General features: G+C 46.5%; 2 protein-coding genes across 9 annotated transcripts in view; both read left to right on the forward strand.

Moving 5' to 3' along the window:
- The first annotated feature begins 1,147 nt into the window (after positions 1–1,147).
- Positions 1,148–9,036, forward strand: LOC108500403 (serine/threonine-protein phosphatase 4 regulatory subunit 3B-like). The gene is made up of 11 exons (XM_017821302.1): positions 1,148–1,813; positions 2,726–2,803; positions 3,595–3,708; positions 4,769–4,885; positions 5,091–5,222; positions 5,957–6,059; positions 6,518–6,676; positions 6,840–7,009; positions 7,342–7,478; positions 7,825–7,888; positions 8,684–9,036. Exons 1-11 carry the CDS (start codon positions 1,268–1,270, stop codon positions 8,759–8,761), a joined length of 1,698 nt encoding a protein of 565 aa, XP_017676791.1. The 5' UTR covers positions 1,148–1,267; the 3' UTR covers positions 8,762–9,036.
- A 2,567-nt stretch (positions 9,037–11,603) lies between these two features.
- PPP1R12B (protein phosphatase 1 regulatory subunit 12B) overlaps positions 11,604–27,777 on the forward strand; it is a 130,821-nt gene continuing 114,647 nt past the window's right edge. For all 8 annotated transcript variants that reach the window (XM_017821290.1, XM_017821289.1, XM_017821292.1 and 5 more), the window contains exon 1: positions 11,604–11,891. In XM_017821290.1, coding sequence (XP_017676779.1) covers positions 11,604–11,891 — 288 coding nt within the window. The remainder of the gene's footprint in view (positions 11,892–27,777) is intronic.

A 27,777-nucleotide genomic window follows, 5' to 3' on the forward strand; every position in this document is an offset into this window, starting at 1 on the left:
CAGGAACATGAACAGAGGGTCCCTGCCTTCAGCCAGGAGGAGGAAAGGGATAACCAGGCATCCAGGACTATGTGGATTCGATGGCCTGGCATATCGGATCCAGAGAGGTGTAAAGCTTTAGTAGATCCTGGTGAACAGTGCACACTGATGCCATCGAGGCAGAGGAGTGCAGAACCCGTCTGGATCCCTGGAATGACTGGGGGCTGCCAGGAGTTGTCTGTGTTTGAGGCTGAGGTGAGTTTAACAGGGAGCAAGTGGGAAAAGCACCTCATTGTGTCTGGCCCAGAAGCCCTGTGTATCCTTGGCACTGACTGCCTCAGGAGAGGGCGCTTCAAGGATCCAGAGGAGTATAGATGGGCTTTTGGTGTAGCTACTGTGACTACAGAGATCAAAAAATTATCTACCCTGCCTGGCCTATCAGAAGATCCCTTCATCGTGGGATTGCTGCAAGTTGAAGACCAGCAAGTGCCAATTGCCACCAGAACAGTGCAGCGACAGCAATATCACACCATCTGAGATCCATGGCTCCCATCCATGAGCTGGAGAGTAAGGGAGTGACCAGCAGGACCCTTTAACAGCCCCATATGATTTTTTTAGTAATAAATTCAGTTAACATCCCAAATTCAAGTCTGTTTGGGCCATGATGGTATATGGTGAGGAATCTCTCCCTTTCCTTATTTCAACCCATGAACCCTTTCTTCTATTTTCTCTCCCCTGTCCATTTCTGGAGGGCAGAGCAGCTTTGGTGGGTGCCAGGGTCAACCCACTACACATCTCCAGGCCTGTGGAGTCCTCAGCCTCTCTGGGCAACTTGTGCCAAGGCCTTACCACCCTTAGAGTAAAGAATTTCTTCCTAATACGTGATTTAAACCTGCCCTCCCTCAGCTTAAGGCCATTGCCCCTTGTCCTGTCACTACATGCCCTGGGCAAAAGTCTGTCCAGCCTTCCTGTACTAGAAGGCTGCTGGAACATCTCCTCTTAGCTCTAGAAGTTCTCAGGTTTCAGAAGTCGGTTGGTCAAGACATTCTAAATGTAGAACCTTGGGAACCCTGAGGGCAGGAGCTCAAGGAGCAGAGCGTCCTGGTGCAGGTGACATCATAAAGGCTGCAGACAACGGAACCCTGTGGAAGCTCACGGGGCAGAGCAACAGGAGGCGAGCGCAGCGTGAGCTTCCCTCTGGCTTCGCTCTTGCTCCGTGTTCGGATTTTGACATTCTGTGGAAGTCACCCAGCGTCTTTCAGCGTCAGAAGAGGAACATCTGCAAGAAATGCCTGCGAGGAGGCGTTTGATCGACCTTCCTCCCTGTGAGACCAACAGACTTGGAGACATCGCTGATCTAGTCACCTCTGCCCTCTCCTCATGCAGCCGCAGAGAAAAGCTGGCCCTGGCCATGAAGAGGAAAGGCTATATTCCAAAACTATTAGAGCTTTTCCAAGCCTGCGAGCAGTCAGAGACCACCGAAGCCTTACACCAGTTATACGGAATTATGAGAGGGATTTTGCACCTCGGTAAATCAAGTCTGTTTGAAGTGATGTTCTCCAAGGAGTGTATTATGGATGTCATCGGATGCCTGGAGTATGATCCTTCGCTGGCTCAGCCCAAACACCACAGGCAGTTTGCAACTAAAAGAGCCAATCTTAAGAAGATTGTTCCCATCAGAGACTCCAAAATCCAGAAAAAATTCCACCAGATGTACCAGGCACAGTATATTCAGGCTAACTTCTTGCCAAATCCTGATTTTGGAGAGAATTATCCTTCTAACCTCACTTCCTTCATCCGCCGCAAGAAAGAGGAGATATTCAGAGTGTTGGAGGTAAGTGGGTTTGATCTGGTCTAAAAGGGTTGGGCCCTGGAGCTGTAATTTCCAGTGGATCACAGTTAATCCCACGTACTTTCATTTGCACAGTGTTGGGAATGTTTCCCCTTCTTTCTCATATCTTTGATTCTGTATTTTAGAAACAGAAGATTTCAGGTGAATCTTCTAAATATCTGAATATCTAAATATTTTTTAATGGATTGTAAAGGGTTTAAAGTTCTTCTCTTTGATTCCTAAGCAACATCCTCCTTTTGAGCTGGTTTGTACAGGTGTGTAGGGAACGAGCAACTTTTGGTATTCTGGACCGGGGAAATTTGTGATGTGTGTGTAACAAATTCCGAATCTGTGATTCCAAAGAGCCTGCTCAAAGAGAATCCCACAGCTGCCTTCCCTGGGAAGGAATAAAAAAAAGCCAATAATAGTCCAGAGGTGCAAAGCAGAGTGTCTGTAAGTCAGGGAGCTGGTTTGATTGCGAGGAAGGTTAACAGGGAAACTGGGAACTTGTGAATCTGGTCACCCTGGCCCAGGTGGCCTGAAAAGATGCTTTGCAGGGCTGCAGATCCCAAAGAGGGAAAGGGGTCCTGGTGGGATGTTCCCAGTGGAGTGTGAGCAGCAGGTGCAGCGCGGGAGAAGTTGTGTCTTGGTTGGCTCTTTGTAGTTGCAGTTTTAGCTCAGCTTAACCTGTGGCTCTGGTCTCTTGGACCTGCTTCTGCTACATGGAGGGAATGCTGAAACAACGACCTGGGAAATGATCCCGCCGGATGTGTACTCTGGCATTTGCCTTTTTGGGGATAAAATGAATAGAGGTGTGGAGAGTTGGACTTTGGGCAATGTGGGATCCTATAAAGAAGGAAGTTTAGCCTTTCCAGAGGCACTGTGTGAGTTGTGTTCCTTTTGTGTGTTACGCAGAAAGACGAGGAATTTTTGTCTGATGTTTTTGTCCAGTTAACAAATGAAGCTACGGCTGAGGACGAACGATTGGAATTGGTAAGTCTGTGCTCTCAGTGGTTTCTCGAATGCTTGAAAATTAGAGAGATGAAGTAGGAAAAGTGAAATTGTTCCATGAGTTCTTTGAGGTCTCCTGCAGCCATTGAAGTATTTCTAGAACCACTTCCAGAGGAGCTCAGTCTTCATTTAAGTACTCAGTAGAAAAATCTTTCTGGCAACATAAGCTCTGATTTATTTGTGGTAAATAATGATTTTATTGTGCAGAAAGGACTAGCACTGAGCTGACATCCTTGACTCCAAGCTCTCCTTTCCTCCCAGTACACTTCAGCATCCCAGATCACTGACTTCCAGTCATATCAGCATTGCTTTCTTCACTGTGCTTTACTGATTCAGAAAGATCTTTAAAGTCCTGTGACTGAGGATTGTTCTTATATATATATATATTCCAAACTGTATTTATCCTTGAACACATTTAGCTGCTTAAATTCCCTGTTCAATGCTCACTTTCAGCAAGGAAGGCTTTTTTCCTTCAGGCCTGGCTGGAGAATCAATCCTTCCTAAGCCAGGGGCATAAAAAAGCTACAAGGTGACTTTCTTTCCGAGCTCAAGCCCAGCATCTTCATTTATTCTTTCTCTGTGTGTTTATTTTGTTTTGCTTTCCTTTATTGATGTTGGGAAATGTTGGAGGAGACAGAACTAAAACAATACCATTTTCTAGGAAGTCCATCCCAGCCCGGACTCAAACTCTGCTACAAATTGGAACCGTTTCCTCCTTTTCAGAGAGTTTTCTGACTCAAATACTCCTGAAATTATTTTTTCCTATGCAACAGGTTAACTTTCTCAAGGAACTCTGTGCCTCTTCCCTCATGTTCTATCAGAGGAGAGAGAAATTTCTACAAAGATCGGCCAAGTTGGGAATTCTTCCAACTCTTGAAATTCTAATAGTAAGTGAAAACTTCAAGCTGATTTTAATCAAACTAGAAAATCCCATGGCCATTGAAGCAGGTTTTTGGTCTGCTGAGCACTTCTGTGTCAGTTTGCTGGGACAGCTTGGGTCTGCTGAGGGTGGAAGTTGGTTGGCACGATCAGAACCCAAAAGCTGCCCACAGCTCTCTGAAGGCCCTGACTTGAGTGCTCTGGTGATTTTTACTGTTGTGATTGAGGTTGTTGTTGGAGCAGGGCCAAAGAAGGATTTTTAGATAATCTTGAACTATCAGCTGGTTCCTACCCAAAAGATCATGGAATCCTGTTGTTAGCAGATTAATATGCCCTAATCAGCTATGGAAAAACATAATTTTTTAACTCCTTTGGCTGAAGCAGCTGTTGCTGTCTGACCATTGCAATCCATGTGTCAGTGCTGCTGTTCCTCAAAACCACAAAATTCCAGGGGGTTTCTATCCTGGAGTAACAACCTGTGAACTGACCAAGGGACAGGGAGTGCTGGGAAAACACTGAAGTGCTGTAGATGTTCAAGGATTAGACAAGGCTTAATCTTACTATTCTTTGTGAGGGCCAGACCAGTCCAAATGCGGCCTGGGGCATCGCTGTGTTGGGCTCAGAAGTTGTGCTGCTCTCAGAGAAAATCAGAGCCCTTAAAGAAAGTTATTCCTTCTTGTTGCCTGGAAATGAGCACAGAAACTTTTGGACCAATTGATTTGTACAGTTGGTCCTTGGGTACAATATGAATAAATTGTGGAGAACATGTACAGAAGATCAGTGTCTCAGATATTGGAGCCAGTGGCACAATGGGAATGTTTCCTGCCTAAATTAGGACCATTAGGTTCACAGAAAGCCTTGTGTCCTTTCTAAAGGAGGGAAAGAGTGGGGAAAAGATGTTGTTGGTTTACTGTTGTTTCTCTGCAATATAGTTACATATATATGTTTCTCATAGAAACTTTGTAATGAAACATTCCCAAACCTTTTAACTCCCTTTTCTTTGCAGCTTTACCTGATAATAAATCCCAAACTTGATTTGCCCTGGCAAATTAATTTCTTTTTTGTTAGGGAATGAATGATCTGCAAGTTAGAGCTGCTGCCACAGACATCTTGTCTGATCTAGCAGACTTTTCTCCATTCATGGTCCAAGAATTTGTAATGAAAGAGGCCCAGCGGAGTGACCTTGTAAGTAAAAGTGGTTTGGACTTTGTTGAATATACCAGTCTTAGGGCAAACAGGAAACAAACCAGCCAAACAAAATCTCCATTTTTCTATTTCATTGTAATTTTTATTAAAACAAACAAACAAGCAAACCCAATAAAAACGAGGGAACTCATTCCACTTTGGTATCTAATTATTCTGTGTCTTCTTTGTTTGGGTTTTTTTGCAGGATACTGACCTGATCAGTGTAGTCATTGAGCAGCTGATCTGCCATTCTGATCCCGAGTCTGGAGGAGCTGAGCAGCTGATGGATGTGCTGTGCACTCTGCTCGATCCGGGGAATCTGCTGCGTGCAGCTGAGGTAAGAAAATACAAAGGGGTGAAGACACACCACTGTCTCAGCAAAGTTAAACCCCTGAGATTCTCTATTGCTGATTTTGTGGGCAGAGGATAAAAAAGAGTTTTCATTTTTGGATGATTTCTTGGGTGTTGTGTGTGGTCTGATACTGAATTTAAAGAAGTTATAAAACAAGCTGAAGTTCCACTCCCTTTGCTCAGGAAAGGTGGTGGGGGGGCACTGGGGCACTGGGATTTGTTAAGCCAAGCAGCGTTGGGTTTCAGTGACACAGCCCTGTCTGGGCAGAGCTCCTGCTGGCTGGGGGAGAAATCTAGAAAGAACAGAATCCAGGAGAGTCCCTGAGAAACCCAATCCATGTTTTAATCCATTGGAATGTGCAGGAATAGCTATGAAAAGGTTTGCAGGTTGTCATGACATAATTCCTGCACTTGAGAGTGGTTTAAGGACACTTTGTCAAGCACTTGGAGTCATTGATGGGTTTCCAGGATATATTTGCACCCATGGTGGGGACCCTCCTGGTGACAGTGAGGTTGGCTGGATGTCTCTCAGATTTTCCCCAAAGAAAGAAGTGGATCTTTGTTGAGTGCAGACAATGCTGCAGGCCCAGCCAGAGAGATCCAGGCAGAGCTGAAGGAGCCAAGAGAATTCTTTGTAGGCTGTTTCTGCTGTTACTGCCCTTTCTTATTTAAAAGGTGTGTGTGAAGGCCTGTGTTTAAGGAAATGATTCTCTGTCTTAGGCTCCACAAGTATCCGAATTTCTCAATTTCTTCTACACCTGCTGTATTCCTGTTCTGACTGCTCCACTTTTGGCCAATGCAGGAGAAGGTACACTTGAAATAGGTAATGAGAAGTTTTATTTTTTCCCCCCTTTTAGGCTTTTAATGTTTATCAGTGACTGACAGTGCTGGTCCCAGCAATCAGCTTGTGAGGGCAGCTGGAAGTACACTTGGGGAAAGCTGCTGCTCCCCCAGGGACAGGAGTTCTTGTGGGCAGAAGTTTTCAGCCCTTTATTGCAGCTCTGAATGTTGACAGCTTGATGCTGTTCTTTGGAAAAGATGCACCTCCTTGATGTGTGGTGTTAATGGTGTATACCAGTTTGACTTATATAATTTTAAAGAATATTTGCTGTAAGGGCAAAAAAGCCACAGTTGTGTTTTGTTCTGACCCAACGTTCCGCTTCCTGAAGCAAAAGTCCACTAAAAACATGTCAGGAACTATAACAGGAACTGACCTTGGTGTGCATGACAATACATTATTTGGTTTGTTTGATTAATTGAAGGCTTTAATTTTCCTTGTAGATGACTATCAAGTGGCAAAACTACTTGCCTTAATTCTGAAGCTCCTCACTTTTTGTGTGGAATGGCACAAGGAGCACATGAGGCATTACATTATCAGCAGGGATTTGCTAAGAAGAGTCCCGGTCTTGATGAATTCCAAACACACATTTCTGGCCTTGAGTGAGTACAGAACTGTGGTGATTTCCTTCTTCGAGGCTTCGCGTGTCCTGTGTCGAGGGTGTTCCAGTGTCAGTGGACACCTGAACTCAGAATTCATGGGAATGAATTTCTGGACTGGAACCCGGGCATGCTATTAAATGCTTAAATTTCTCTCTTCATACAGGTGCTTTTAAGTTTATAAGGAAGATAATTGGCCTGAGAGATGAGCACTATAACTGTTACATGGCCCGGGGAAACCTCCTTGAACCATTTTTACTTGCTGTGTTGGAAAATGGAGCTGTGTACCATCTGCTCACCTCGGCTGTGTTTGAGCTGTTGGAATTCATCAGACTGGTGAGTTCAGCAGCAGCTTCAGCTCTGACATGTCTGGGACCTCTCAGGGCAAAAGGCAAAATGTGGCTCTCCCAGATTGCACCATCCTGGTTTAATGGCAGTGTCACAAACAGCACTGCTGAGTTTGTTGTCCATTTCCATGCAAAGCTTCATAATTATTTCTAGATTTCAGCTTTTCTATTAAGGGTAAATCCAGTTGCTTCACAACTTTTCTTTACAATAGTGTTTTGGCTCTGGCCATGGAATCAGTTCCTTTCCAAATTAAACGCAAAGGTTTCTGAACTTCTGCCTGTGACCATTTGAGACTGAAACCCCAGTTTGTTCTTCTGCAGGAAGATGGCAAGTCCCTTATTGGACATCTAGTGGAGAAGTTCTGTCAGGCACTTGGAACTATTGACTACGTTCAGACTTTTGGACTGAAGCCCAAATATGAGAAAGAAAAGCACCAACAAGAGCAGAAAGTGAACAGGTAGGCCTCAGTTCCTGTGTCCTGAGCCTGCCAGGGACTGCCATTCTGCAGGGCCGGTCCTTGATTTTTAATTTCTCAGAGGGCAGCAGGAGCGGGTGGCTGGGACTGGGGTTGGGTTTCATTCTTGATGAAAATTTCTTGTTTTGTCCCCTGAGTTAGGATTCAGTCTGCCTCAGTGCCAAATGGGGTGTTAGTGAGTCTTATGGTGAGGGCAGAACTGGGGGTGGAGTTGGATTGCCTTCTCAAATGTGCCCAATTCCTTCCAAAGCTAGGCAAGGCATTTCTGATCCTGGCTGAGTCTGAAACAGCAGCAAAGCTGGAATCACTTGTCCTGTCTCTCTTACAGTGTCCCATGCCGTGGCTGCTCTTCAAAGAAGAAGACCCCGAGGCCAGCGGTGGCGGCCCCCAAGGTGGGAGAACTGGTGTGAGGTGCTGTCCTGGCGTGGGACAGCGGAGCTGCCTCGCGGGGCTGTACCGGGTGTGACAGGCAGGGGGCTGAGGGAGGGAGAAACTCACCCCAAGACCTGCTTAGGGAAACCCTGGCTGCTTTGGGGGAAGGGTTAAGGAAAGACTGGGTGGGGCCGGAGTCTGTTGGTGATCTGGTGGCACAGTCTGATCTCGCATCTTCTGCGTCATTTAACTGGTGCCACTCCTTGGCTTTGTCCCTGCCCAGGTGCTGCTGTGTGTGAGGTACAGATGGGATTAGGATTTTGGGGAACTGTGTCAGTGCCCCCTAGCTGGGGAATTACTAAGTGTTTTTAAGCAGACAAAGGCAGTCAGTGACACCTCTGTAGTGCCTGACACAGTCGTGCACTATTGGAATCTCCAGCCCGTGAGCTCCTGAGCAGCTCCAGCGAAGTGTGGCAGGAATTTGATTGCCCACCCCTAAGGCTGAGCAGCCAAAGGGATCTCAGGGGGCACGTCAGCTGCCTGTCCAGCTGGAGGCTTCCAAAGGGATTTTGAAACAACTGTGAGGCCACAGCCAGAGGAGCAAGGAACCTCCAGTACCTTTTGCAGCTTGAGGTTCAAAACCACTCTCCAGACCAAGGGTCTTGGAATGCCAAAGGATCTCCCAGATCCCAGGATCTCCCGCTGCTGCCAGCTTGGGTGTCCCGACAGGTTGGCTGGGGTGGGGGGGGGTGTACTAAAATTGCACATTGGTGGGTATCTTGTCAAAGTGAGGGTTTCCTTTTTCTCATTGGCAGAGACGTCTACGGGCGGATTGTTCTGATCACGAAGATCAGTGTAACACAGTTAAAAGGAAAAGACCACGTCAACGTTGATGAAGAAAACACAAAGTTTGGAAGACGAGTTATCATTTTGAGTTTCCAGTTCTTCAAGTGTTGAGTGTTAAATTTTTGGAGTTAGTTTTAATTGTAGCTATTGTTTCGTGGAAGATAGGCTGCTGTAGGTTTTGTTACTTAAGTAGAGTTTGTTACGTAAAAGATAAGAAGTTTGTTTTGTATTCAAGTTCCCATTGTTCTGGTTTTAGACTGTTTGTAAATATGTTTAAATATTAACATATTTTTAAAATATTTTACAATTTAGGATTTGTAAAATTTAGGATTTAAAATTTTCCTTTGTGATTTTATAATATGTTTATTGATAAATGTTATTTTGATAAAAAGTTCCCATTGTTCTGGTTTTAGACCGTTTGTCAATATGTTTAAATATTAGTAATGCTGAGTTGTAAAATTTAGGATTTAAAATTGTCCTCTGTGATTTTATAATATGTTTATTGATAAATGTTATTTTAAAAAAAGTTCCCGTTGTTCTGTTTTTAGACCGTTTTTAAGTATGTTTAAGTATTAATACTGTTGAGTTGTAAAATTTAGGATTTAAAATTTTCCTCTGTGATTTTATAATGGGTTTATTGATAAATATTATTTTGATAAAAAGTTCACATTGTTCTGGTTTTAGACTGTTTGTCAATATGTTTAAATATTAGTAACGCTGAGTTGTAAAATTTAGGATTTAAAATTTTCCTCTGTGATTTTATAATGTGTTTATTGATAAATGTTATTTTAAAAAAAGTTCCCATTGTTCTGGTTTTAGACTGTTTGTCAATATGTTTAAATATTAGTAATGTTGAGTTGTAAAATTTAGGATTTAAAATTTTCCTCTGTGATTTTATAATGGGTTTATTGATAAATGTTATTTTGATAAAAAGTTCCCATTGTTCTGTTTTTAGACTGTTTGTAAATATGTTTAAGTATTAATACTGTTGAGTTGTAAAATTTAGGATTTAAAATTTTCCTCTGTGATTTTATATGTTTATTGATAAATATTATTTTGATTAAAAGTTCCGTGAAAGTTGACTGGGTGTGTTTGTCTCTTTTCCTGGGGGTTCCTGTGGCAGTCAGGGATGGAATGCCAAAGCCAAACAGTTCCTGGGGGTTTTCCTGGAACTCTGCTGAAAACTCCTGGAGTTGTTTTCAGGCTGATGAGCAAACGCCCCCTGGCCTGGGGGATTTGCCACTGATCATTTGGCAGCCTGGCCGTAACTGAGACTCCTCCAATGAACAGTTTGAGGCAAATCCTCCGTTTTGGCAGCTGAGTACTCGAGGATAACCTGCAGAAGAGGAGCAGCCCCTCGGCTCAGAAGAAGCCCAGCAGGGCTGAGTGCCGGGAGTGATGCTCAGCACCACCCCAGCAGAGCCAGCAGCGCAGGGCGCTCAGCGGGACGGGACGGACGCGCAGCCACGAGAGGGGGCTCGGGGAAGGCGCAACGAAGCCAATGCAAACATCTCATCCCAAAGCTTCCCCGCTGCAGCAGGTGGAGCTGGAAGGGAGCAGCCGGGGGGCTGTGCCAGAGGGAGACCCGTGTCCCGGGGGGTCTCTGCTCCAACCCCACTCGCCTCCTGGGCCACGGCCGGGCTCGGGTGAACCGGGGGAGACCAGGAACTGAAATACTAAATTTTTTCTATCACATGCATTTGTCCACAACTATTTTTTTTTCCCAGGGCTTCTTTAAATACACCTTTAAATGCCCAAAGAAGCAAAGGTTCTCATACTATTTCTTCTCTAATGCCTCTAATCGTGCACGCATCTTGTATTAATGCAGTGGAAGAGTTGCCTGAAGTTCTGAGAAACCTTCTTGCCTTCTGAGGTTTTCCAAGGAGGATGAATTTGTTTTCAGGGAACTTTCACATCACCGTGATTTTGATTTTTTATTTTGTTTTTAAAGTTCCTTGTGGTAGGGTCCCAGAGTTCTTCCAGCCCTACTGATGATTATTGCTTAGTCCTTACTTGGAACTTTACAGGTTCTGGCAGCTCCTCCATGAACCCACTGGTGTCTGACTGGAGCTGCAGCTGCCGGACCTGCTGCTCGAGGAGCTCCGCACCGCGAGTGCCGGGAAGGGAACGGAGCTGGGGAAGGGTCTGGAGCACCAGGAGCGGCTGAGGGAGCTGGGGGGGCTCAGCCTGGAGAAAAGGAGGCTCAGGGGGGACCTTCTGGCTCTGCAACCCCCCGACAGGAGGGGGGAGCCAGGGGGCAAGTCCGGCTCTGCTCCCTCCCGGGACAGGTCAAGACGACATATTCTTAAACTGCACCACGGGAGGTTCAGGTTGGACATCAGGAGGAATTTCTTCACGAAAAGCGTTGTCAGGTATTGGCAGGGGCTGCCCAGGGAGGTGTCGGAGTCACCTGGAGGTGTCCAAGCAACGACTGGATGTGGCACTCAGTGCTCTGGTCCGTTTGAAAAGGCGGGGATCGGTCACAGGTTGCGCTCGCTGGTCCCGGCGGTCTTTTCCAACCTCAGTGATTCCTGCATTCTGGCATTCCGTCACTCGGCGGTGGGCAGGAGGACCCGTGTGAGGGCGCAGCGATGGCGCCGTGCCCAGCCCGACCCCGCCCCGTGCGCGCGGGGGCCGCCGGGAGTTGTAGTCCCGGTCGCGCCCAGGTGCGGCGGCGCGCGGAGGCCGCCGGGAAGCCGCGGCCGCCCCGGGGGGCAGGTGCGGGACCGCCCCCCTCGAACTACATGTCCCGGGGTGCCTCGGGGCGGGGGCGTGGCCGCGGCTGTGGCGGCGGGGGGGGCGTAGCGAAGATGGCGGCGGGGACGCTGCGCCCCGCTCCGGGCTGAACGCGGCGCGGCCCCCGCGCGGCCCTTCAGAGCGGCGGCGGCGATGTCCGAGCCGGAGCACCTGGGCGGCAAGCGGGCCGAGTCGGCGCGGCTGCGGCGGGCCGAGCAGCTGCGGCGCTGGAAGGGCTCCCTCACCGAGCAGGAGCCGGTGGCGGCGGGGGGCGGCCGCGGCCGGCACCGCGGCGCGGGGGGATCCCGCGTCCGCTTCGAGGAGGGCGCCGTGTTCCTGGCCGCCTGCTCCAGCGGGGACACCGAGGAGGTGAAGCGGCTGCTGGGCCGCGGCGCCCGCATCAACACGACCAACGTGGACGGGCTGACAGCCCTGCACCAGGTACCGGGCCGGGGGGCTCCGCGGAGCCGGGGCTGTCGGTAAACAAAGGGTGACAGGGCGCTGCGAGCAGAGCCCCGCTCAGCCGCTGTCACGGCACGGCCCCGGCTGGCCTATTCCAGTCGGGCAGCGTGATGTACCGGGCTTTTGCAGGGTTATTAAGAAGCTTAATTAGCAGAATAAAGATCGAGGGGCTGTCAGGGCTGCTGGCCAGCTGGCCAGTTTGTTAGTTTTTGGAGAACTTCTGCCTTTGTGCTTTTGGGGTCTGCTGAAATAGCAGCGATGCTGGGAAAATTTCCCCAGGGGAATGTGGATTTGCAAGGTCAGGAGTGTCTGGTCAACCCCTGTGTTGTGTTTTATCAGAGTTGCCTTGAAACTCCTCAAACTGCTCCTTTGGCAGGGAGCAGAGAGTGCCCTCATCGCCGATAAGCGACATAGATTCTATTAATATTCAGCCAAATGTGCTGAAGATAGTACAAAGTGGTCCCAGGAATTGGCTATGGAGTGGTAAAGCCTTGGCTGTTGAGAAACGTGTGCTGTGTTTCATCCATAGCCTTTGCCGTCCTTGTGTAAATGAGCAGGAATGCGAGGAAGCATGTGAAATTGCCATTCCAGATATTGGGAAACCTGTTGCTATCTAAGACTGATAGAGAATTTAGCAGGGGTTGAGAAATCAATGTCCCACATTGGTGCATCTGGTCAGTGAAATGAATCCGGTTTGGATCCGGGCCAGCCTCAGGAAGAAAATTTTCTTAGCTCAAGATCTTGTAGATTAAGAATGTGGTGTAGCAACAGGACCGGGAAAGAAGCACCATCAGGAATAACATCTGGAAATAATGTTTGTAAAGAATAGCATGTTAATAGCACAAATAGCAGGACAAATAGCTGATCAGGATTTCTTCTTCGCTGGGATGGTGTTACTGAAGCATTTGGGACATGTGTCAGCCGGTTCAGGAGCTCACTGGCTCCTGGCTGTCAGGGAACAAGGGGAGAGAAGACTTGATACATTTTATTCTGGACTTCCAAAAATAAGTTATGAAGCAAAGAGTGTGAGAGCTCACAGATCCTCAGGTTGAATAAGACTTCAGCTGGCAAAGCAGTGAACTTTGTGATGGCTCAGCTTTCTTTTGGTTGGTTGTGGGTTTTGGTGTAGTGGTAGCAAATAAGTTACGCTGCACAAGTACTCTCCAGTCTGGCATTTGTCCATTTATTAGCAGATAAATAAGTAGTCCTATAGATGCTGGTAAGAGCCAGTTACTGAAAAGCATTTTGACAACCAAGAAGGCTGAATTTAAGGTGGATAGAAGCATGGTAGAGTTGGGATGACTTCATGAGGGCTTTCCAGCCAGGATTGGTTGTGATCTCCTCAGAACTGCCCAGGTCCTTGCTGATGGAGGTAATGTGACCTTTGGCCAGAGGTGTCTGGTGAAGTGCATTGGACTTGTCCAGCAACGGGCGATGAGCTCAGCAAGGTCATGCTGCTGGAGCCCATGGCGGGCCATGTAGTGACAGGCAGGCTGCACATTTAATTCTGCCTATGTAAAGGGTACAGAATTGTGTTATTATGTGTCTTAGGATCACAGTATCGGGTGACACTGACCAGTAACACCAAGGGCTTGATACTTGGAAGAGCGTTTGGATGAGCGAGCAGCGGAGCAGATGCTGGCAGTGCCAGCCAGCTGCTTACGTGAAGGGTTTCTTCACTAACTTGACAGGAAGGGAGGGTGACCTTACTGTGACTGGAATAAAAACTTTGTTCCAATGTCCCATGGATGCATTAACATTTTTGCTGAGCAGTGGCGAGATGTTCTTGCACACCCAAATGGAACAAAGGCTGTTTTGTTAGAGGTTGTGTTGTACATGTGTATCCTGAGTCTGTAAATCTGTATCAGATGAAAATGTTTATTAGCGTGGTTGGGGAGGTTGTTATGAGTTCCTTATCAGTGAACCTGGCCAAAATATGTTTGTTTTCATATTACTTGGAGAATAATAGTGCCTTATGGTAAAGTGTCAGCCGAGACCAGTTAGGCTGGGGGTCCCCAGAGCTCTGGTTGAGAAATGGAACGATGTAGTACCCGTGAGGATATTTCAGTAACTTCTCTCAGTGTTAGAATCACAATGTTACATTGTGATGGTGGTGACCCTCTGCTCTCATTTAATAGATGTGAAACCAAAGGGCCACATAATAAGGAAGGAAATCCTACATGTTAAAAAGAGCTGGCTTTGTTGAAAGAAAAATCAAGTAAATTTTTTTTTTTTTTTTTATTAAAGAACTTAATATTAAGTGAGACTTGCTCTGGACGAGCAAACAGGTCTTTTTAGATAATGGAAGGGTTAACAATGTCAATTGACTTAATTTGTCAGAGGTGGCAGCTGCTTCCACAAAACCTAAGACCAGTCTTGCAAATTGGGTTAGTTTATTTGAAACACAACGTGGCCCCAAACGTTGTGTGTTGTTCACAAAGATAAAATTACACTTTCTCTGGTATCTGGGCCACTGTGACTAAGACCCATTGTGTGCTTGCTGGGTGAGAAGCTGCTTCTGCTATTTATAGCCACGAAGCTGTATTTTGAAAATAACCTTTTAAATTACAAGTGGTATTCCTGAGCCTCCAGCCTGTGTCATCGTCCTCTTTGGAGGCACCGGGTGCAGCACAGACCTGCACCACAGCCAGTGTCTGGTGTGAAATCACCTGGGTGGTGACTTCAGCTCTACTTTATCTCCCTCAGTGCCTGCAGGTTGCTGCTGGATGAACATCAGTCCCCTATTTTCAGTTATTAACTTAGACTGTATTCAGTGAATTATTTTTGGCAATGGTTTTGTGTCAAATGCAGAATGGAAAGGGAGACATTACTTAAATGTGAGTGAACATTTAGAAATCATCGAGAAAGCTGCTTCCAGCTGGTGAAGTGAACTGTTGGTGGCTGTTGAACTTCTCTAGTGTTTGCAAGTGGTGGGAAATGGGCATGTACTGCTCCCTCTGTCTCCTGAGTGACAGAGCCAATGGAAGAGTAAACTTGTATGAAAATTGAGTCTTAAGGGGAAGAAGTCTGCTGCTTCTAGTTGGGAAAGCATCTCCAAATATAATAATAGTAGTGCTTGTTTGTCTTCAAGGACAGTTCACAAAGGATAACAGCAAAGATTGTTTATCCTCTGTCTGCCCTTTGATGATTTACCCTCTTTCCCTTTGGCCTGTTCCAAGGAGAAGTGAGTTGCTCATGAAATAACTCATGTCATTTACAGTACTCTGCAAGTACCTCAGCACATGCTGTTTACTTGTTTTCGGGTGCTGGGCACTTGTGCTTATTCAGAAGCTGCTTCCTGAAAAGTCAGGTACTTTGTGTGGTGTCTCTGCCTTAGGTGGAGGCTGGAACCTCTCCAGGAGATCCTGGTTTAAGTTATTTTTCCTTCTGAGCCACAGCTGTAAAATTGCAGGTATGTCTTGGATGCTGCTTTATAAAGCTCGGAAGAGCGATATGTCAAAAGGGTTGGGAAATTTTCAGTTACTGCTCAGCAAATTTGCCCTTTCCTCCCTTCTGAAGGTTGTGTACAGTCTTAGCAAAGCAGAGGCAGCAAAATTTTCAGACAGTCCTAAAACCATCCAGGGGAATACGTTACAGAGCACTCTGGTCACAGCAGTCTGGAGACTCTTGGAAGAATCATTGAGGTCTCAACACTGGAACAAAATCTGGAGACTGAGGGGAAGAAAGAGAGGATTCATGTGTGGATTGATACTTTCCCTAGCTAGGACATCACTACTGGAGAGCATGGAGCAAAGGGTTGGGACTGCAATAGTGCCTGAAGCAGCCTGGGTTTGTTTTATAGGATAACTGAGGTAGATCCAACCCACACAGTAAAGTGCTGTACTCCTACAGCCACAGCTTCTGGGAGAATCACGGAATGACATCAAGGAATTGTTAAGGTTGGAAAAGCCCTCTAAAATCATTGAGTCCAACAGTGAACCCATTACTGCCATGTTCACCACTAAACCATGTCCCCAGGTGCCACATCCACATGTCTTTTGAACACTTGCAGAGATGGTGACTCTACCGCTGCCTGAGCAGCCTGGTCCGGTGCCTTTCAGGGAGGAAATTTTCCCAATATTCAACCTAAACCTCCCCTGGTACAACTTGAGGCTGTTTCCTTTTGTCCTGTCCCTTCTTCCCTGGGAGCAGAGCCTGACCCCCACCGGGCTCCAGCCTCCTGTCAGGGAGCTGGAGAGAGTGAGAAGGTCCCCTCTGAGCCTCCTTTTGTCCAGGCTGGGCCCCCCCAGCTCCCTCAGCTGCTCCTTATCAGACTTGTGCTCCAGACTCTTCCCCAGCTTCATTTACTTTCCCTGGACACAGAATTTCTTAATCACCAAAAGGTAACAACCAGTTTGTGCCCTGAAAAGTGAGGAGATGACACAGTGTACAGTGGCATGAAAACTCTTGAATGAATGTTCAGGTACCCCATCTTTGGGGCATCACAGCTGTGCTTTAAGGTAGTTCAGCTTCTGATCTTTAAGTGGTGACGACAGAGTCATAAATCAGGCTGCATTTTTTAAGATTGGGTGGCTGCATTGCCTAAAAATACATTCATCCTCAGAAGAGAAGGTTATCTAGGGAGAGTCATACCTTTCCTGGTGCCCTGTGCAGAGTTCCTTTCCAAAGGCCTCTGCCAGGGAAAATAGAAGTTGCAAGCTGTTTGTGCTGCATTTAACACTGCTCATCAAACTGAAATATGGCACTGTCAAAAATAGGGTTTATCACTAGGGAAAGAGAGTTTTTGGGTTTCAGTTAAAAATGGGAATGCAGTAGCATGTACCACCCCATAGTACTCTGAATAAAGTGAGAGAGCTTGGAAGTTGCCTACAATACACCAGGAATTTATTAGACAAAATAGTTAAGATCCAAATTGCTTTTTTATCAACCTCATGCTTTTATTTTCTTCCCTTTGGCTGACTCAGTCCCTTTTCTGGCTTGATGTTTTGTCCCTGTGGGTTCATTTGTCTGTCCCTTGCATCTCTATTTCTGAACAGTCTCCTAAGTGGGCAGAAATAAGTCTAGACTGCACTAACCTTGAGCTGCAGTGAGTTGGAGCCTGGGAGAGGTGCTGCTCTTGGCGAAGGGGAGCAAACCCTCCCCTGGTGTGGTTTGGGGCACTTTCTCGACTGGTTGGTTTGGCTTCTGGAAACTGAAGCCAACCACAGCATTCACTCAGTACTGGATGCTGGGAGGAAACACCCTGTGTTTTAGTAAGTAGATGGGTATTTGGGAGGGGAAATGTGCATCTTCATTGCTTCTTTCCTCAGCCTCTCTTTATCCTACTTGTGATTCCACACATCAGGCTCTGCTGCTCCCCAGAAACAGGGAGCAAGGGAGATCATGGGGTTTTCAGCTCCAGCTTCCTTCATGGCAGCAGCTGGAAGTGCTGAACCTGGTCCTTCAGTGCTGCCTGTGGAAAGGTTCTCATCTCCACTGCAGCTGCTGGGCAGTCCACATCTCTGGCCCCACATGGAAAGCTCCTTTGGGGAGCTTTTAGGGAAAGCTTGTTGTGCCTAACGTATACTGAAAGCTTTCTGGCTTCTGCAGATGAAATTCTTGAGCCTGCATGAGAGGTGGAGACAAGTCTTTAGGGCTGTGTACTTGTCTGAATCAACATGGTTTGATAAGATTGAAAGCCAGCTCAGCAAAAACTGCAGAAATGAGCAGTGAATGCAGTGGGATGGTCCCTGCTCCAGCAGTGTGGGGTCCTGCAGCTCCTGTTGGCGTGGCTGGAACCTGCTCAAACAGTCAGTGCATTTCTGTGCAGAACTCTCAGCTCTAGCCTAGATGAAATTGCTGTCATCCTGGTATTATTTTTTGCAATTTATAATACCTCTTGCTTTTTTTATCGGTGAGTGTTAGGGGCTGGGAGCTGTTTCTATTTCAAAGCGGTTTAGAGATTTAGAATTCACATTAAGTACTGTGGGGCTTGTGAGACATCTCAAGTGGTGTGTCTTGTAATATACTGAGATAATAACTGCCTAATATTAAAATATAGGACTTCTCAGTTGGTATGCTGGCTTCCAATTGAGGATTATTATATACCATAAGTCAAACAGGCCTGTCAGACTGTGCATATTAGAGCAATCTGTTTTAAGAAGTTTGGGAGAGGGGAATATTATATAAGTAGTTGTATAAATTGATATTTCATTCTTTCTAACTTTTGAATACAAATGAAGGCAGGTGGAACATTAAAAACTCTGAAACATCTGATTTGGTTTTTAAAAAATTGCATTTGTGCACAAGGCTGGGGTAAAAAAAATGAAGGAAAAGAAGCCCAAAGCCTTTCAGGGGAATGGCAGGCCCCACTCTCCAGTGACAAGCTTTCCACTGAGTGAACTGTTTGACCTAGTGATAATGGTATGGCCCCAGCACAGGGAAGGTGCCCGGTATAAATCCTGGGATCTGAGTCTGCAGTTTATTTTCAGCTGTCCTTCTGAGGGGAGGTGCCACAGCTGTCCCTGCGATCTCCTTTCTTGGGCTGCAGCAAAATGATCTGTGTGGGGAGGAAAGGTGCAGGAGGAGCTGGGCCTTGTGTCTTAGGCCTTAGCAGGAAAACTTCACTTGCTAAAAGTGTTGAGATCAGGCTGGATGGGGCTTGGAGCAACCTGGGCTAGTGGAAGGTGTCCCTGCCCATGGCAGGGGGTGGAATGGGATGAGCTTTAAGGTCCCTTCCAACCTGAACCATTCGATGATTCTATGGAGGAATGATTTGGTGGGGATTTAGGTGCCTGTTTTCCTGGGGGGTCACTTCAGCATGAATGGATTTCAGAACAAGCTCGTGGTGAATTTACTCTGTACAGACCTGTGCAGAGATGTTTCGAGCTGCTGTGAACTTGTTGAAGATGCAGGTGATGGGATCCAGAGCACGGCTGTGAGATGGGGCTCCAGCCTGCCCAGCTTCCAGGAGCCAAATTCTATTTCCTCTCTTCACTCCAGAGATGTCCCACCTCTTACTGTGGTGGAGCAGGACCATTCTTAAATACTTAAGACGTTTTTCAGAGGAACTTTGCTTTTCTAGATTCACAGACTAGTGAGAATGATATCCCACAGGCACATCCCGGGAGTCAGGCCTTCCATTCCACATTAAGCTATTGACAATAACGAATGTCAAAATCCTTGATTTACGCACCTACGCAATTTCTCATGACAGTTTTCATTCATAATAATTACAATGTGTGGTACTTACAAGTGATTAGTAATTTTGAAAATACATCCGTGTGCTTTCTTGTTAAATATTTTCCTGTTAAACAAATTTTGGAAAGCTCCTTCCAGCTTTAAACTCTTAGCTTAAATATAGGCTTTGCTCATCTGAAGACAAACCAAAACCAGTGAAAATTCACTGTTTAAGAGTAAATGGTGTGATTTTTTTTTTCTTTTTAATGCTGCTTTTATTTAGTAGCTTGTTTCTTGTAGCTGGGCTAAATAAGACAGCCTCAACTTGTAGGAGTCTCACTGGAAATGTTTCCATAATACAATAAGCTGACCTTGCAGAGGCACACAGGCAGCTTCAGTGTTGCTTTTCCAGCATTCAGCCTTGCTCATAAATCTTTGTGAGATGTACAGAATGCAGAGTGACCACCTGCCATCAGCTTTTTATGTGTCACTGCCTTTTCAGGGTAAAACTAAACCTGGCCCCTCTCCGATCCCCTGAGCCAGAGCATTGATTTGCCACAGTGATTGCTCACCGTCCATTTCTGGAATCTCTCTGAAGCCACCTCCTATTTATAATTTGTCATTCCTCGCTGTCTTAGTTAATGCAATTTCGTTACAAAGCCTGATGCTTTTTTACATCTGAAATCATGCGATAGCAGCAACTCCTGGTCCAGCTTGTCTAAACACAAGTGCTGGGTTAGCGAGGGGACTCTAGCAGGGGTTTAGGGAACCGAGGGGACTGTGTATGGGCTCTGCCCAAACCTGGCTTATGTCTGGTTAGTTTGCACTTGTAAATATAAGACCATTACCCAGGGGGATGTAAACCAGCTCGAAGCTGGTAGGGCCCACACAGGGAGCTGTGCCTGATTCACCACACGGGTTTTGTGCTCAAATTGGAGTATCTGGAAGTGCTGCTGCCATGGTTTCATTCTGAAGTCAAAGTAGAAGGTGCAGTTCCTCTTCATCTGCCAGGAATTTTAATTCATATGGATTGTCAGCCTTACCCAAAACAAGTATTGGAGTGACAATTATAAAAAAGGGGGAAAGCAACTTTTTCCATGGGGAGATAGTGGTAGGACAAGGGGGGAATGGTTTTAAGATAAAAGTAAAGAGATGTTGGGAAGAAATTCTTCCCTGTGAGGGTGGGGAGGCCCTGGCACAGGCTGCCCAGAGAAGCTGTGGCTGCTCCATCCCTGAAAGTGTCCAAGGCCAGGTTGGACAGGGCTTGGAGCAACCTGGGCTAGTGGAAGGTGTCCCTGCCCATGGCAGGGGGTGGAATGAGGTGAGCTTTAAGATCCCTTCCAACCCAAACCAGGTTGGGATTTTGTGACCTATTACACTTTGATACTTCATGCAAGACATGTCAATAGGGATTTCAGGACTTCTCCCTTGGAAGATTGCTGGTGGAGGTGAACACTGCCCTTTGAGTGATGGGGCTTGCTTTAATTGTTTTGGTAGAGCCAGATATCTATATCTATATATCTATGTATCCATATATCTTTGTATCTACATATTTATTTTTGTATCATTGCTCTGAGTTACATCATTAACAGAGGCTCTGCCTGTCCAACAGAAGTCATCAGAATATTTATCTTCAATACTGTTGTGGTATTGGAGGGTGAAATGTTCTAAATTTTTCTCTAACAAGCCACTTTTTCTACTCCATTTATTCTCTGGTTTCTGTAGATGAGATGACACACTCTCAGCATGGACAGGTTTGGTGTTTATGTGGATAAGACCAAATCTGAGCTAACTGATTGCATTAGCAGAGCCAACACCTGTCCAGGAAGAGGTGCACATCCTGAGCCTGCACTGGGCAGCCACACAAACACCACACACTTGCCAAGTGTCTGATTTAATTTTTTTTTTTAAAGGGATATGATAATGCCAGTGGCAGTTCCTGTGCTAGAGAACCACAGACCCTTGTTTGGGTCTTTTACTGACCATCACAGCTGACGTCCATATGACTGACACATTGCAATAATTTAACCATTTCTCTGGCAAAGATGCTTTCAAAGCAGCTTGATGGCACATGTGAAATGCTACGTTCTAGCCTATTACCACATCATCATCTTTCAGGCAGAATTAGGAATTCTGAGCTGAAATAGCTCTCTAGAACAGGTAGCAAAGAAAGATCTGCTGATTTACTTCCTAATGAGTTAAACCTTCAAAGCTGGTTTCATCACTTGATCCTGGTTTTCAGTTCTTCCCTGGCTTCATGCTCCTGCCCTGTGTTCTCAGGAAGCCGACTGATCTACTCCATGCTCCAGCCAGCTCCACTTACTGTGGGCTGATGTTCTCATCATTCCCTTTTAGGGGAATCTGTGTGCCCTGCATAGGCTTTGAAAGGTAGAACTTGTGTTCGAAATGACTGTTTCAAAGACTCTGGAGAAGCAGAAAGTCACTGTTGTGTCGCAGAGTCTCTTCCAGACAGTTGTAGTGATAGTCCATAAAGCACTTACTGTGACTGTCTGTCCTCTGGCTGCTCAGCCTCCCTGAGAGCTTGGCAGGTCATTTGGTGCAGAGCTGCTGTACAGCCAGTTGTCCCAGTCTGTGCTGGTGCAGGGGGTTATTCTGTCCCAGAGGCAGGAGACTCTGTTTGCTTGGTTATCCCTCCCTCACAAACCCTCCATCAGACCCCTTCTCTAGCCTGTGTAGGTCCCTCTGAGAAGGACCTCCTGCCCCAGCCACGCCAGCAGTTTGATATCATCTACAAACTTCTTGAGAGTGCTCTCTGTCCCGTAATTAATGTTAATCAAGTTTGTTAATGAAGACATGGATTTGTATTGGCCTCAATACCAGCCCTGAGGGATGCTGCTGGTAATCAGCTGCCAGCTGAACTTTGTACAGCTGATCAGCTTTTGAGCCTGGTATCCCAGGCAATTTTCTATCACCTTATCATCTGCTCCTGCAGTCCAGTTCCTGCTAAGAACACTGTCAGTGGCGGTGTCAAAGGTGTTCCACACTCGCTCTCCTGTCCTCCACGCAGCCACCTCATGGAGGGCAATCAAGTTAGGCAAGATTTGCCACTGGTAAATCCAAGCTGGCGGTTCCCAGTCACCACCACCTCCTGCTGGAAATGGCCATCAGGAGGATTTACTACACAGGGACTGCGTTGGGACTGACAGGCCTGTAGTTCCCTGGATCCTTCTTACATGATGGGGTGATGTTTGCATGTCATCAGACCTCCCTTTGTCACCAAGACCTTTGAAAGATGACAGTGATTTGCAGTGACATTAGCCAGCTCCCTCCTAAGCCATGTGAGTATCCCACGTGGTCCCAAAAGTGATCCATGATCATTCCTTCCCCTTCATTCCCTGGGCTGAGGCTCTGGTGCTGCCCAGTGGAGCTAACAGGACTAGTCTGTATTTCCTGGGAACTGTCCATTCCCTCAAGTGTGTGTGCAGGGCTGTAGATGCAGCACTGCTGTAGCTGTGGGCTGCAAGAAGCTTCAGTTTTACTTGCATCTGGCTCTTTGCAGTGACTGCCACACGCTCCTAGAACCACAGAACCACAGAATGGTTTGGGGCAGAGGGGACCTTAAAGATCATCTCACTTCCAACTATGGCAGGGACAGTTTCCACTAGACCAGATTGCTCAAAACCCTCTCCAACCCAGCCTTGAATGCTGGCAGGGTTGGGACAGTCCTGTGCACAGCAGACTAACCATTTCTAGGGCATTTTCCTGGTTTTCTTGTCTCTCTGATTTATTTTTTTTTCCCCTTTCTAAAAATTCGAATTTTACGGTGAAGTCCCTGCCAGGAGGGAAATAGAAGAGGTTCTTTCTACTTGACTTGTCTCTTGGTGCTTCAGCATTCAGTCCTGCAGGAATATGGCCAGTGAGCAATTCCTGTTGTCTCATGTGGTACCTTCTCTACTTTTTGGTGTAAACCTGCACGACATCACTAATGATTCCAAACTGCTTGTCTGTCAACACCCATTCAGTTTTAAGGCAGGTCATGACCCCTTTCCTTTGGGAGCAAACACACAGTCAGAAGTGCTGCTGGGCAGTATCTGCCAGGGGAGATGATGACAGTGGATTTCTGTTTCCTACTACCACTTCAGTAAATGCTTCTTCCCCATCCTGCAGCACAGACATCAGTGGCTCTTAAGGCTGGGGTATTCTCTTGGCTGCCTTAATTTTACTAATGGGCTTAGCAATTCCTTCCAGTTGCTGAGAATGCTTCTCCCTGCTCCCGTGTGCTGACACTGGAGGAAATGCTATAAAGCTGAGTGGACATTTTTGGCTTGTGAGCCCACTTTAGTGGAGCCCATTTTACTTTCAGTCCAGCTACCAATTTAATCACTCCTTCACTTCAGATATTAACTGTTGCTCAGTGCCATCTGATATGGAAAGGGGGTGCAGGAGGCACCAGGTAGGGATTAGGCTCTGGCAGAGGATGAATAGCCCCTGAGTGGTGAATGCTTCATCCCTGTGGATCAACTGGAAGAGTGAACAGCCATGAACCAGCAGGCTCAGCTTGGCCCTTGGAAAAAAACATGATGTAGGGTCCCACTTTGCTTAACCTCAGCACCCCACCGACTCGTGACAAGTCAGACAGGGCTGTTCAGCCCCATGTGTCCAGCCTATGCCCAGCTGATGGATGTACTGCCTCGGGGAGCTGGGTTTAAGGAGTAGCCTTGAGTGCCAAACCTTGGTGCAAGCAAAGCCCTGCTCCTGCCAGTGGGTGGGGAAAGCTGGCTAGTAGGTAGGAGTGAGCGGCTCCTGTGGCTTGGAGATCCAGCCTTTCTGCAAGTGGGGCAGTGAGGGGACAGCAGGGCTTGGCACCTGCAATCCCTGCCTTGGACCAGGTGGAATTGCCTCTGGCTTGGAGGGGAAGGAAGCCGTGGGGAAAAGATCCCTGTTTAACAGCCTGTGGCTCTGTGTTCCTTTCAATAGTCCTGGGTGGGAAGTGGCTCTTGTTTGTTTGCTGTTCCTGGGCAGCCCACCATGTGCTGAGTGCTCTGCATTCCCAGGTGTGTGTGCTGCTCCGGGGCTGCCCAGATGCTTTCTGGACCAAAGTGCTGCTCCAGAGGTCCTGACTGCCCTGGAGCTGTTGAGCTTTGTCTCCAGTCCCTGTGTCACTTGCCTACCCACTGCCATTGTTTCCCAGACTCTCTGTCAAATCACTTCTCAGTCTAATTCATGTGGGGGAAGCTGAAAGGCAATAGAATCCCCTGCAGCTCCTCAGGGGCTGCACTTTTCATCCAGGTGCCCTGGGGGCCAAGAAGGCCAATGGGATCCTGAGGTGCATTAGGAAGAGCAATTCCAGCACATCGGGGAGGTGATACCTCCCCCTCTCCTCAGCCCAGGTGAGGCACTTCTGGAGTGCTGTGTCCAGTTCTGGGCTCCTCAGCACAAGAGAGACGTGGAGGTCCTGGAGCAGATCCCAGCAGAGGATACAGAGATGATGGAGTGGAGCATTTATCTTATGAGGAAGACCTGAGGGAACTGGGCCTCTTCAGCCTCGAGAAGAGATGCTGAGAGGGGACCTCATCAATGTCAGTCACTGTCTGCAGGGAGGGGTCAGGGGATGGACCAGGCTCTGCTCCGTGGAGCCCAGCAGTAGCTTGAGACAATGGGCAGAAACTGAACATGAGGAAGAACTTCTTCACTGTGTTGTGTGACCGAGCACTGGAACAGATTCCTCAAAGAGGCTGTGGGATCTCCCTCATTGTAGATGTTCCAGAACCATCTGGACACAGTCCTGTGTCATGTGTGCTGGGATGGCCCTGCTTGAGCAGGGGGGTGGGACCAAGTGACCCACTGTGGTCCCTTCTAAAGTGACCCATTCTGAGGTTCTGTATCCTCAGTGGGAGATGAGCTGCACCTTAGATGCTGGTATAGATGGAGGTACTCAGATGCTGGTGTGTTAGTCCTCTGTGGAGAGGCTCAGTGCATGAGCCTTCCAAGTGTCAGGTAAGATCACCCACACCTCTTCCCTGGGGCTGCACCCCTTCCCTGTTCCCACACACATGGGTGCAGAAGGTGAGGTGTACGTGGAGAGGAGACAAATAGAACTTCTGCAAGCTTCTGCATAGTGGATTGGTGGAACAGGGGGACTTCCAATAAGGAAAATTAAAAAATGACGATTTAGTGGAATTTAAATCCTAATTATTTCAGACTGGAAAGAATGATATATTGTTCCTTGTGACATATCATCTTTTATATGTCATGGCCTGTGTGTATTCTCCTCTGTATCTTAAATCAGTGTAGTAGGTACAGGCTCTATTCAGGGAGCACACAGAATCCCGAGGGTTTTTTTCTGGAGAGTATTGAGAGAGTCTGAGTCTTGGATACGGCTCAATGGAATAGTTTCAAATGACAAATCTGTCCCAGTGTTGCCATTGTGTGATGAACAGTTTTGTAGTGTTTCTCAGCAATACCAGGGCTGCATTGCCTTCAGTCTTTCCTGTACAAAGACCTCTTGAAATAAAAATAAAAAATTCAGCTTTCTGAGCTTTCCCAAGCTGCAGTATTGACAGAAGAGGTTCCAGAACTGCTCAGTAAATTAAAAGTGTTGGGTCTTCAGCACCAGCTGGTATTTTGTCATGAGAAACTGGCACATGCAGTCACTGAGCTATAATCTGTTGTGTTTAGTATATCTTAAAACACTTAAGCCACTACCATGGAATGTCAGTGGGAAGTGACAGTTCTCCATGTGGTGCCAATTTCCATAAGGAACTCTAAGAAGAACTGGAAAATGATGATCCCAAAGGAGGCAAAAAGCATGTGGATTGGAGAAATGTGGTGGAGGTGGTATGTTTGGATTTCCAAAATGCTCTTCACACCACCCCTCAATGGAAGCCCTAAGAAATAAAGCTGTTGTGAAATAAAAAGAGATCTTATCTTTGGTTAATTACTGCCTGAAAGAGAGAAAACAAAGGATCAGTTTGCAGGGGGAAGGTGAGTTATCCTGTGCATCTCCCCTGGAGTCTGTGCTGCTCTGCACACCCTTAGGTGAGACAGAAAAGAGAATATAGAGCGAGGACACAGTTTTGCCAAGGGTCCTGCACAGTCAGGATAATGAAGTAAGAGCTGGCAGTGAAGAGTGTTACAATATTGGCCAATTTGCTGATAAAGTGGCTGGCAAAATTTGGTCCATAAAGGGGGAGTAATGTTTATGGGGAAACAGTGGCTTCCAATGCAGCTGTTACAGGCTGGAAAAGGTTTTCTGGGGATTTAATGTAATAGCATGGAATTACATGCAGTGGCTGAAAAAGCAAAGCAAACCTTAGGAACTATTAAGAAAGGAATAAATAAAGCAGATATTATAAAGGCAGCATTAAGTTCATGTTGTGCCTCTGTATAGATTATTAGTATGCACATTCCTCTTTCTACCGTCTCAAAAAAAATGTTAAGAGAAAGAGATGGGAAATAACAGCAAGAAGATGAAAGTCATTGAATGGTTTCTATACCGGGAAAGATCAAAACTGTCTGTGATTCTTTCTGACTGATGGAAAGCCACAAGCACAGATTGAGGGATCCAAAATTTTATGTAAAATGGGATTAGGAACGTTTATTTTTTCCCACAAGGAAGAACTAAAGAACATCAGTGTTTTAAAACATTTTTTTTCCATTCCGTGTAAAATTCAGCTGTGGAACTAATTGCTTTAGGGCATAGCTCATACCAAAAGCTTCAGTGTGTTCAGAATCTGCGTGATGGGTGCAAGTTCTAACTCTAAGTTAAGCTCCAGATCACCAGGCTCTAGGATGGGTGAATGATATAAAGAACAATTAAAAAAGCATTAGTTGCTACAGGTGAGAGTCAAGAAGAGAAAGTAAGATGGGGAGAATTAATAAGGCCAAATACCTTCTCAAACGTTAAAGCAATACTTTTAAACTGAATATCCAGTGCTTTTTAGGAGGCTCAGTAATACCACCCTGCAGAAACAGTGGGCAATTCTGCTTTGTATTTAATGGAATTTTATTGAATGTTTGGGTAACTTACTGCAGTGGCATGAAGATTATATTTCATAGCGTGCTCTAAAGCAGAAGAAAGCATATGTATATATGTGGGATGTCACCTTGCTAATCCAGGAGGGTTTGGAGCATTTTTCTATTCCTGGCTCTCAGTAGCCTGAGCTGGTACATCTGACTGATCACAGCGTCGAGGTGTTCATGCAAGGGATGGATTTCATCTTTGTGGTTTGCACTGGATTTTCTTCTCTCTCTTGGATGGCTGACAAACAGAATTTGACCTTCGCAGCCCTAAATGGTTTGTCTTTTAAATGGATATCGCTTGTGTTGTTCTGAACAAGCATTCCCTCCTGCTGAATAAGATAAGTGGTAACTGTGTCTCTCTCTCGATGAGAGACTTCGGGGCCATGCCAACCTGTATGGCAACGGAGCCAGGGTTTGAACTTCAGAGCATATTGCACAAGTTATTTTTGATCCATTATTAATAGCTGCTATAGAAGGAGCCCCGTGTCTTATAAGGATTCCGGGTATTGGCTTCTCCTTGCTTCTCCTCAGCCTACAGCTCAGTCCACAAAATCCATTCTTTTCCGTTTAGTTTAGGTGCTGTTAATCTGAAAGAAAATTGTTCAACATTGCAGAAAGTGAGCAAGGAACAAAGAATTGATTGTAACCCTTGGGAGGGGATCCATGTGCTGACAGCATGCCCAGCTTCCTGCAAATTGTGCTCGGGACTTCAGTTCAAGCCCTGGCCTAAACAAGAACTGCTGCATTAGGGGAAAATAAGGCA

Source organism: Lepidothrix coronata, unplaced genomic scaffold (genome assembly GCF_001604755.1).
Source record: "Lepidothrix coronata isolate B3197 unplaced genomic scaffold, Lepidothrix_coronata-1.0 Scaffold90, whole genome shotgun sequence".
Classification (NCBI taxonomy): Eukaryota; Metazoa; Chordata; class Aves; order Passeriformes; family Pipridae; genus Lepidothrix; species Lepidothrix coronata.